Here is a 12,060-nt window from a genome sequence, read left to right as displayed (position 1 = left end):
GGAAAAGGCTTCTATGGGAGTGATTGTGTTGGAGGGAAAAAACTTACTGTTTTTATGATAAAATTTAGTGCATTCATGAAAAAGATGGTATCACATGATGGTTTCAGTGATACAGACTGATCTCAATCCAGTAAATTCTTTATTGTACTCAAGACTGAAAGTAGGGACGTTGCATGATAATTCTTAGGGGAAAATGTGATACAAATCTCCTTCCCTGGCAGGCTGTCAAGAATGCTTCCTAGTAACAGCTAAACATCCCTAACATCACGATAGAACAAACATTTTTAAATCCTTAAATGGGTATAAAAATAAAAGAAAAAAACATGCTAGCCTAAGCAACATCAGTTTTTAAAGGATAAATGGTAGCAGAAGTAGTCAGTTGATTTTTCTTCCCCACCCCCTCACACACACCACCCCACCCCCCCATAGTAATTAAACATTTAGTGAATATAACGCTGTCACATCTGGAATTTGTCGACACATTTATGTCTTCAAAGTTTGTTCAAGTTAGTAATTAGCGTTAAATTCTGTTTGACCCAATCTGATGAAGTCTTCTGGTAAAGTGTTGTCAATCCGTTGATGGCAGATGCAGAAATTACTTAACAGTTGGGAAGAGTGGTATATAGTACTACAGATAAAGAAATAACACACGAGGTCCTGGAGAGTCAACACAAAAGAATGAAGTTATATTTACATGAGAGAAATGCAAAAAATAACCAATACAGGACAAAGAAAGACACCAAACACAAACATTCATAGAAGAAAAAGTCTTGTGAAGCAGACAGGGTCACTATGTTTGCCGTGCACTGTAGTGTCCTACACGGCCACCTATGTGCGTGTTACCAAAGTGAGGGGCATAGAGTGCTGTCTGTGGAGCACCACCGAGGCTGTGGCTGGGATACCCCTTTCTGCTGCTGGCTCTGTTAATGTCAAAAACATTTTGACTGCATTCAGAAGATAGTTTAAAAAAGAGTTGGATTAAGCTGAGAAAAAGGTAAAATATATAGCTGAAGCATATAGTGATGCGTGCTTTAACTGCACACTCGAAGGCCATAAGCAATTTGGAGGGGTGTAGAATAAGGCAAGAATGGTATGATATAGTTGGTAATATTGGAGCGCTACTAGTAGATAGAAAATTTGACCAAATACTAAAAGAAGTTTCAGAAAGGGAGGTGCTGAAATGATTTCCCACTGTAAGCATTTAAGATCTGATTAAATGGTAGGTCATATCACCTAGTGCAGTCTCTTCTGTTGTGTTTTTTTCATGCATTAAAAGTCTTGTATAAAACATAATTCAGAATCAAAACCTGATTGTTAAAATCTAAGTGTTCAGAAAAGTGTTGATTTATTTTTAATAATTTTTATAAAAACAGTTTTGATCAATTGCTGGCTTAAATATATGTAGTTGTAATGTTCTATTGTTACCTTTCTGTACGAGCTTTTCTAACAAGGCTGACCTACTGAGCATACTCTAGCTATAATTTTGATTGAAATCATTTTGAGCAGGTTTTTTTTACGCTCACATAATTTGTACTAGGGTCATTGAATTTAACTCCAGGAGACTATTGCAGCAGTCATTTTGACTGAAATGTGTTTTCTAAATGGCATCTGGTTTTCAAACTGTCTTGTTGCATAGCAGTGGCTTTAGCATGCGCGTGAACATAGCTCCCGGCAGCGGTGGGTTTCAAACAAGTGCAGTGAGCTGCATGTTTGCTTTGAGAGCCATGTGGTGATGGTGCTGCAAAGCGCTAGGGTGTGTAGAAATTTTAATATGACTGTGAGAGAATATAGTACCGTTGTTTGATGGTACTGAAATAATGAAAGTTCTTAATTTCTTTATAAGTTTGAAGTTCAGAATCATAAAACAGATTAAAGCTGTGATTGAAAGTAAGCCAGACTGAAGAGTTACAATTAACGTTGCATCTTGGGCAAGATAATTGAAGATTATAGACTGTGGAGATGAAAAATACCTCGCAGATCATCTAGTACGTCTTTGCCAGTTTGAGATTGTTCCTGCTAGTGTCTTTCATTAGTATTTTGTCCAGTCCAGTTTAAAATGTACCACTCGGTGAGATTTCAATCACATCTCTAAGGAAACAGCTTCCTCCTCCTCCCCCCCCCACCCAATAGTCAGCATCACTTTCTCTGTTTAGTTTTATCCTATGGATTTGAGATGTGCTACACACTTTGTCCTGACTCTTTCCTGTGATAATCAATCACTGCTTACCCAAACAAACCATGTGTTTCCCTGTATCTCGGGTCCTAATTCTGCTTGTGTTTTGCACCTCCGCGAATATTTTCTGGCTTCTCATGGTGTCCTCGGGACGAGCCTGGCCTTTCTCAGCAGACAGCCCTCACTTCTGGAATCCTTCTTGCTTCCACACAGCCGTGTGCTAACAAAGCCAGTCTTTGTGTCTGCTGGAGGAATGATGCAAGGCCCATCTGTTAGCTCAGGCTGATAGGAAAAAAGCAGCCTTTAAGGATGGCTTGTGGGTTGCTTTGTTTTTTCCAGAGGTTTCAATGTCCATATTTGACCAGTGAACCTCCAGAAGCAATCTGAGCAGTCATGTCCTCCTGGCAGCAACTCTCTGCCATGCTTTTATGATTATTCTCACCTTGCATCCAGGCTTTCAGCAGCAGGTTTCTCACACAAATATATTTCAAAGAAAGCTCAGTCATGGCTTATTTTTAAACATACCAGTGACACCTGTTCCTTCACATCTTTCAGATCAGTAACTTTTCTTCAGATTTTCTTGTTATTCCTGTAGAAAATTCCATTTACTTATTAACTTTGCTGGTATTAAATCATTACCAGATCTAACTTTAATTTTATGAATAGCTTTAGAATATTTCTTCCAACTGTAATTTCTTTTGTTCAAAACATTCTTGATAAATATTCTTTCTTGTGTCACCCACACAGTTTTTCTGGCTTGTTTCTAGTCTGTTCTTGCCAGATGTTTTTTCCCCAAGCTTTTGTGATAATGAAAAGGAGCCACTGTACCCACGGTATTTAAAAAAAAAAAAAAAAAAAAGGCAAGCTTTGAAAATTTTTTTTTGCTAAGAAGTGCAATTACTTTGACATTGCATTCATATTTTTCCCAACTGTTTCAAACTTTTGACGTATCTTCATTTAATAACAGATTGCCTCCAAAGTTTTGCAACACCTGAGCTTCTGAAGTAGTAACATTTTTTTTCAATGCTTAATTTATAGGTGGCACTTGGACCTTAAGAGTTACCAAAACATGAAAATTGGTGATTTTTAAAATTTTGCTACAAATACACTGTCTTAAACCCAGTTAATTCCACTGTATCCTGCTTTCCCAGCTGAATGCCCTGAGTATGCACAGAGAGAGAGACTGTTTATATGAATGCAATTTTATGCAAAATAGCTCCAGAAGCAGTTAGAATGAAAGTTAGACCTGGTAATGATTTAATACCATACATAGTTTTTTCTTCCTTCCCCCACTACCCCCACCCCAGTTAGCCGTTAGATGTTCAGCGAAGAGGGACTCAAATCTCTTGTGTCAGGAGGGAATTGAACCTTCTATGTCCTAGAAGACTACTTAACCATTTGGTGAAGACAATTGTCTTGTTTTTATTAATTGGGTCTAGAAAGATAGGTTCAGTGCACAATATCTGAGGAACTTAATAACTCCGCATCTACCACAATTGAATCTGTTCTCCTGCAAAGCAATTTATTGCAAAAAATATGTGTGTGGCCCAGTTCTGTGGCTGACTCAGGAGAAAATGAAGAAGTCATTGCTTTGGGGTGACAGAACTCTCTTGCTGTTTTGGATTCTCCCTGAACCCATTCAAAAAGCTGTGCAAATGGAGCTCCACGCTGCTGCCCCCTCAGCATGCAGGCTTTCGGATTAGTCCTTCAGAGATCTCTGCCTTTCTCCATGTACAGGCTAGGCATCTGTAACTAGGTTTTGAATTCTGTTCCAAAGACTCACAAGTTAGGTATTTCAGCTTCTAATATTTGGCTGTCTGTAGGGGAGCTGGTCCCTGTTTACTCCCCTTAGATAAATGTTCTTTCTCTTTGTCTCTACTGAGCCTCTTTGGAGATAAAACTATTTCTTACCTGCATGAATTGAAAATGGCAGTTCTTTCTACTTCTGTCTTTTTAAGCAGTCTCAGGATCAGGATGTGCTGTTTCAGCACTCAGTTCCCTGTGATGACATTTTTATTAAGCTAAATAAATAAAAGATTTGTGAAAAGAAATGAGTAAAAGGTTGCAGTTTGCTAAGTAAGTTTGTGTTACTCTGATCAATAGCTTCATTTGTCTTGTAATATTGTATATTGAGTCTTTAGAGTTAATATCTTGAGTCAAAAACATTAATGAAACTCAGTATCTAGTCTGATGCTATTTCAGATTTATTGAGTCAGCCTTTAGTGAGGAATTTTACATTGCTGACCTTATGTTACACACATAGCATTTGGTGCTAGTTGGAAAAGAAAATGGTTACAATTTGTTGTTAAAGTATTGCTGGAGCATTTGTAATGCAACAGCAAAGTCACTTTCACATCCCACATAAAACTGAGATGGGTCCAACTCCAAACTATCTAGGCTTTGCTGTGCTCGTTGGGAGCTTTTAGGAGTGTCCTGCCATTCCTTCGTTGGTGATCTCTGAATGTGAGGCCAGCTGCAAGTACGTATTGCGGAAGTGATTCGCCAGTAATGGTGCGCTGGGGTGTAAAATAGCAATTGTCACAGCAGATTACTCCATAATGCTTCTTTGCTGACTAAGGACTTTGTTGAAAGAATGTAGAAAAACGTGCTCTCAAATACATGAGTATTTTAAGAAAATAAAAACACATAACAAGTTTGAGGTTGATGCCAATTCAGTGATATGTTCAAAGTGATTAATGAACTGGATTTTGAGCCATTTACCATATACTGAGTTCAGTTTTCTTAAATGCTGTCAGTGCTAACAATTTGTAAATCATGCTACTCTTTAATGTAATTTATAGACCTGAATTAAGTAAATGGAATTTGTTTTTGTGAATGTGGGTAGGCCAGTATTTCTTAACCTAACTCCAAAGACTTTCCAGAATGGTGGCATCCAAACTGTTGTTGTCTAATGCCATATAAAGGAATGTTAAGCACAGGCTGTTATAAAAATTGCCTCATTCTTGGTGACCGTCATTTTTTCTATTCTCCACAGGTAGGTGTCTTTTTTTTATATTATGTCTACTTAAGGGAAAACTTTAATAATTATTCCAATCTCCTGCAAGCGCTGTCACAAATTTGAAGACCAAGTTCGCTTTCAGCTAAAGAGTGGGGTTATTGCTGAGTTAGGATTTTTTTTTTTTTTTTGATTGATACTGGTAAGAACTTGCTGCTGCTTTTTATAGCAATGTGCTTCCTCGAAGGTTTGAACTGACACTCTTTTTCCTGATATATTTATTCTTCAGAAATTCCTTACTACGCTATTATAATTACACAGAGGTAGGTCATGGTTGGCTGGTGTTTTTGAAAAGTAGAGCTGTGGTCAGATACAAGTTCTTCATAGAACGTAACCTTGTTGCCTTGAATTGTCAGTGGCATCTATAGCAAAGGCCAGGGAAAATTTTTCTTGTTTTCTGCTTTTACCTCTTGTTGTGGTTTAACCCCAGCTGGTGACTAAGCGCTACACAGCCGCTCGCTCACTTCCCTTCCAGTGGGATGGGGGAGAGAATCGGAAGAGTAAAAGTGAGAAAACTCAGGGGTTGAGATAAAGACAATTTAATAGGTAGAGCACAAGCCATGCACACAAGCAAAGCAAACCAAGGAATTCATTCACTCCTTCCCATGGGCAGGCAGGTGTTCAGCCATCTCCAGGAAAGCAGGGCTCCATCATGTGTAACGGTTACTTGGGAAGACAAACGCCATCACTCCAAACATGCCTCCCTTCCTTCTTCTTCCCCCAGCTTTATATACTGAGCATGACACCATATGGTATGGAATAGCCCTTTGGCCAGTTGGGATCAGCTGTCCTGGCTGTGTCCCCTCCCAACTCCCTGTGCACCCCCAGCCTACTCGCTGGTGGGGTGGGGTGAGAAGCAGAAAAGGCCTTGACTCTGTATAAGCATTGCTCAGCAGCAACGAAAACATCCCCGTGTTATCAACACTGTTTTCAGCACAAATCCAAAACATAGCCCCATACTAGCTACTATGAAGAAAATTAATTCTATCTAATTTGGGAACACTTTTTCCATATTATTTATCATGACAAATAGTTTCTTATTTAGACAGTAGGTATAATAGCCACGTATTTTAAAATTATCTTAAGATAATTGCAGTTATCAGACTGTTTCCTGTATTTGCTTTATGATCAGTAATTTTTCTACATTGTTGACCAAAGGAGTTGATTCAAAGTGTTCTTATTAAACTCCCTCCTTCCATGCAGAGGCGATCTTGAAATACTTTTGCACCTGACAACCCCAAAAAGGGAGACTTTATTTAAAATGCATTTTCTAGGATTTTTAGGTATAGGTAGTAGGAAGAATTGTCTTGTTGGTAAACAGCATTTGATAATATGCTTAAAAAGCAATTATAATAAATTTTACAGTGTATGTAAATAAGCAAATAGTTCAGTGCATGATTTAATATTGGCAGACCAGAAGAATGGAGTAGAAACAGAACAGGCTGGTTGCACTCAGCAGTGACATCCCATGACTGCACTTTAGTGATACCACAGTCATCATTTGGAGGAATGAAGATAGTGAAAAATATGCTGGTACATTGCTGTTTTGGTAAAATAGTTAATGGCTCTGTCAAGACACTGTATGTGTGTTTTGTAGGCAAATTTCTCTCCTTTCAGGCCGTGCTCTTTTTAAGCATGCAGTCTTCCAGCCTTTCCTTTCCAACCTTCAAAATCTTTTTTATCTGGAGTAGAGCAATACATCCATCTGTTCAAAATGTGGTATGAGCTGGCACAGGAATATCCAACTTTGAGTGTGAAAGTTCAAGAGGAGGTGTTCACGTATAAAGGAAAGAGAATCAAAGTCTCTCCTCGTTGTCAGGCAGAGATTTGGAAAATGTTCAGCTCATGCCTATTATTCTGATTTCCCACATCGCCTTCCTCTGTCTGATCAGAACTCCAGGATAACTCTTGATATGAAGGATGAAGGGTTTAGCCTGTATCTCTCACTGCCTGTGCTGAAAATGTAATGGTGAAAATGTATATGTGTTCCTAGGTTTGCTAGCTCCAGAACTATGTGAAAATCAATGAGCAAGTATGAGTGACTTTCCAAAGAAATACGAGAATAATGACAAATGGAAAAAAAATAATTGGCCACTGCCATTCATGTTAGCAAAAATTACTAACATTACTAATGTCTCTTGTTTGTAGATCTCCTCTCTTGTGACTCTCCAGCTGTTATCCATGGTTGACCATAATGACCAGCTTGGTGGACCACGATATAAATGTACTGTATCTCTGGACTTCATCAGAGCTATTGCCCGGTGAGCGTATTAGAGATCCTTTACCGTTGTATTTGCTGACTTGAAAGAGACTTCAAAACCAGTATTTGCTCAGTCATTAGCTCTCTGCTGACCAGAACAGAAATCTATGGATGTTTACTAAGAATGAGTGAATGAGTCTTATTTATGAGAAGTGTTGAACTTGAGATAAGTTTAGTCCAATTCTGTTTTGAAAAAAATTATCTTACAGTGGCAGTATGTGTTACAGTAACATACTGGTTTTGTGCTTAATAAAGGTCAGGGACTTCATGTGAAAATACTGCTCTAAAATGTCAGTCCATTTCATTACCAAAAGACACATTATGGCATTTGAATCTGAAATTATATTTAGTTCTTAACAGTGGTTGTTGTACATATGATATAAAAACTACATAGATTATAAGAATTCTTCCACATAGCCTATCTTGTGTGATCTGTAGTTGATACAAACTAATTCAATAAATGAATGTAGATACCTCAACGGCTCTGGCTCTGTTCATTCAGAGCCTTCAGTTTTGGAGTCTGAGAACAGTTCCAGATCCATCAGGAGACATGATGATAAATTACAGACAGAAATGCGTGCAATACATAGGCAACAATCAAGCCTATGTCTCATTTTTATGAAATGCTAACAGCATTACCTCACACCTATTGCTGCATCCAGCTTATTAGCACGTCTTGGATAAAGAGTTTATAATCAGAATAGAGCCCAGAAATGACACGTAGCGAAAAGGAGTAGAAACGTTCTCAAGAACAACTCTTCTCTGTAATGTGAGACTTCAGAGGAGCCTGTGGTGTAGACTGTATCCCATAACCTCAGTGCACATGTTACTCTCCTGAGCTATTAAATGTCCAATAGCCTTGTCAGTAAACCCCACAGACACACTTATTTCAATTTGCAGTTGGACAGGCCATAAAATGAAACTTCATCTGGTTCAGGCCTGGATGGACCACACTGCCAGGATCTCCACAGCTTCGTTATGTCAGTTTGCTATTCCTAGCAATAAAGTCACTTGTGAATGATGCCCTGAAAAAGCTCCCACTGGTACCAAGTACAGCGGACCATCTGCTCAGCAACATGGATCATTGTGTGTACAGACATCCCCAAGCTCTTGTCTCTGCTCTAGCTCCTACGGTGAATACAGACCAGTTCATAAACTCTGTACTGACTGTGAGGGCCCTTGAATTAAGATACTTGAAATGACAGCCCTGTCCTTGCAGCTTTAACATCTTTAGAAGTTTTATTGACTCCATTAAAATTGCCAGAAGGTAGAGATTTTCCAAACAGGACCAAAACTTGTGCTATGCAGCTCATGCTTACCAGAAAAAGTAGTCATGAGAGACGCTGCCACTTCAAACCTCAGTGCACAATATAGTGCTTTGGGTTGCCTTCCTTTAGGTCAGGTGTGCGTATATATATCCTGACTGACTTTTCCTACATGTTATGAGGAAGAAAGCAATTCTTTTTTTTTCCCCCAAGTAGTTTGGAAGTGTTTATATGCTGTATAGATAGAGCCATTTAAATGACCTGACAGATTTTAAAGTTGGCCTCTTTTTCTTTCTCCTGTTATCTTTTTTTTTTCCTTGCTTTGTTCCTTTGTTACACTTCTTTTATTAAGTATCTTTTCCAACCCACAGTCTTTGTTAAATCTTTAAGGAGGACAATCCATGGATAAGATACAAGGTTTCATGAACCCATGATAAATGGGTTTCCCCCATGTCTTGATGGGGCTAGCTACAGGGCGGAGGCATGATCTTCTGTGCTTTAAGAAATTTCAAATCCTAGCTGTGCAATAGTCTTGCAGCTGCTTGTAGTTTTTAACCACACATGGGGAGGTTATATTTATTGCAGGGAAGGAACTACTTTGCCATTTCAACCAAATAAACTTCAAGTAAGCAGCCCATCTCCTCATTCTTTTTTCTGTTGCTGTAATACTACTGAAATAAGTTTGTTAGTCATTAAAATCCTCAGATACCTCAGCCTTGTTACCATCTCAGCCTTGCTACTTAGCATATTTCCTAATGGAAGGCTGAAGAGTGCAAAGAGCAGGACAGAAAATGATGCGCTCTCCCACCCCCATTCAAGCTGTTCAGATTGTAATTTCATTTTCCTTTATTTTTTTAAGCAAAAGTGAAGTTTGCGGATTTTTAAAAAACAAAAGCCACCTGTTTTTGGAAAAGAGTAGAAGACTTGAGTCTCTTCTTGGTGGCTTTCAGTGTGATAACTGCTGGCCATGCACAGTCTCTCTGTTAGTACCACAGAACCTCATGTCTGTCTCTATTCCATTGCATATATTCAGTTTTTGCAGAGATATTCCCATGCTTTTTACCACATAGTATTTACACATTTGGCTGAAGGTAAGGTTAGAAGTTTCTTTGTTGGAAATTTTTACTTTCTGCTTTAAGAATTTCAGACCTAAGTTCATAAAATTTCTGTAGCTGAAGTAGGGATCTCTTAGTGTTTGTTGAATGTAATGGATCTTTTCATATAGTCTCTAATGATCCCAGTTGTTATGACAGGACGATTGTGTTTCATTTAGCTGATAAGGTCAACATTTGTTAGACTGTGTGATTTTGTTTCTGTGGAAAGCCTTGTAACTAAAGCACTTTTCTTGAGTGACACAATGTCATGTGAGTCTTACAGTGGCAGTTAATTTCTTTAATTTTGTCACTGGATTATTAAGTAGACTTAAACACAGTATTTCTTGTTATGTATCTTGGCGATTTCTGAACTTTTTTCTCTGCCCAATACGATGTTTTATAGAAACTTTTTGAAAAGTGGGTTACAGAATGATGCGTGAGCAGAGAATATTAAATGATTGTAGTCTAACAAATAAGACATTCAGCCAGTTAATCTCACTTAGCATTGTGAGCGGTTATTTTTGCATCATTGAATACTCTTTAAAAAAACTTTTAATTTTATACTTGTCATTATATGCAGTAATTTGCGTTATTTATTCAAACAGTAAACCCCAAAGTCTGAGTGTTAGATTGTATAGCAGAATGAGTTTAGAGACAAAAAAATAATTATATGTTTTATTCTACTGCCGTTTCATTCTGCCTGCCATTAAAGTACAAAAGTATACATTAAAATCTTCTATCCCATTGAGTGGCATTCTTGGATTTTTCAAATTTAGCTATGAACATGGGTCAACTAGTGTCAAGACTGAAAGAACACAGACCGCAAATGAGTACAGATGAAGGAGTTACGTCGTACATGCTAAAACAGGTGGTTTGGAAGATGAACAAAACATTCAATAGCATAAAAGATTGCTGCTTTGCATCACCAACTAGAGTATCAAGTTTACCATATGAAAATATAATCTTATTAACTTTGATATATTTTTACTGCTTAATGATCGAAATAAGAATCTTCCATTTTTTACTAGAAAGCTGCTCTATTTCTTTTTTAGAATCTTACAAAGTTTAAATAATCAGAAGACAGGTACTGTAAATAACACTGGAAGTTCAAAAATTCATTCAGCTTTGATTGCATTTCTTTTGGAGATATTGCTTGATTTTGATTGTGCAGAATGTCCCGCACATGCTGTCTCCAAACAGGTTAAAGTCTTAGCACTGTTAAGATGATTGCTCTAATATACTGTGTTTTTGTTTATAGGACTGTGAACTTCGACATAATAAAGTATTTGTACGATTTCTTGTGAAAACAAGCTTCGCAGCCATATGGACGCTGTGACAATGACTAAGGCAAGCTGTGTTCATCTCTCCACTTAGCTGGCCAGAAAGAAGAGTATTTTGGCTCTTTTGGATTTGTCCAAACAGGTGCTGGCCCAGCATGGAACCTGATGAAAATACTCTGATTGGTCTGGGTGGATCTGAGCAGAGGACTATTTACCAGGGACCCTGGAGTATTTGGAAGCAATGTGTTAATTATAAACAGCAGGGTTTGAGCACAATCTGTTCTACTCTTAATGATGTTATCTTAACACTGAAATTGCCTGAAACCCATTTACTTAGGACTGCATTTTGCTCTATGAACTCTCCCCAGTGCTTTGAACATGGCAGCAGCCCTTGTTTGTATGCCCAGTCTTTTCACTTCCTCTCCACAGGAATCTTTGCAATTGCCTGCCAAAGCAGCTTTTCCTGAGGCCACCATTTTAGGAGAGTGGAGTAGCAAAATATAATAAACATAAGAACATATTTAAAATCAAGCTGGTATAAATCCTTCTTTCTCTTCAGCCATATGTAGGCAGACTGTTACACTGCTATATGGAGATCACGATGATAGGAAACTCCCAATTAATCACTATACTGTCTTTTTTCAGACCATTCATAACTGTTGACTATGAATCTATTTTTACAAAGCTTTACTTTAAAAAATCAGTGATTCTTGAAGTTCCATCCCAATGTCAAACTTGAAAAGTTTTATTTTTGTATATAGTCCTTTTATGCTCATCCAGTTATATTAAGTGCTAATTATAATGCCGTTTGGAATGAATGTACTTTGAGATACTGTTACAAAAGCCATTGCACGGTGTGTATCTGTCCTGTAGAGGAGGACGGCACAGCAGCCTTTCCATCAGAAAGGGAGGAAGTCAACAGGTGACAGAGTATTCCTGCAGCAGTTCCCCGAAAGAGGCAGAATAGTGAAT

General features: G+C 38.1%; 1 protein-coding gene across 12 annotated transcripts in view; it reads left to right on the top strand.

Annotated features, from left to right (window-relative positions):
• The window catches only part of ORC5 (origin recognition complex subunit 5), a 76,221-nt gene extending 64,497 nt beyond the window's left edge, over window positions 1-11,724 (top strand). For 8 of the 12 annotated variants that reach the window (XM_072859235.1, XM_072859229.1, XM_072859266.1 and 5 more), the window contains 2 exons: window positions 7,338-7,450; window positions 8,350-11,053. In XM_072859235.1, coding sequence (XP_072715336.1) covers window positions 7,338-7,450; window positions 8,350-8,470 — 234 coding nt within the window. In that variant the 3' untranslated portion in view covers window positions 8,471-11,053. The other 4 variants (XM_072859302.1, XM_072859311.1, XM_072859256.1 and 1 more) reach the window with 4 other exon arrangements.
• The last annotated feature ends 336 nt before the right edge of the window (window positions 11,725-12,060 follow it).

The sequence above is a fragment of the Ciconia boyciana genome, chromosome 1 (genome assembly GCF_034638445.1).
Source record: "Ciconia boyciana chromosome 1, ASM3463844v1, whole genome shotgun sequence".
Lineage (NCBI taxonomy): Eukaryota > Metazoa > Chordata > Aves > Ciconiiformes > Ciconiidae > Ciconia > Ciconia boyciana.
The sequence above is the reverse complement of the archived record's forward strand: the minus strand, read 5'-3'. Positions and strand labels throughout refer to the sequence as shown.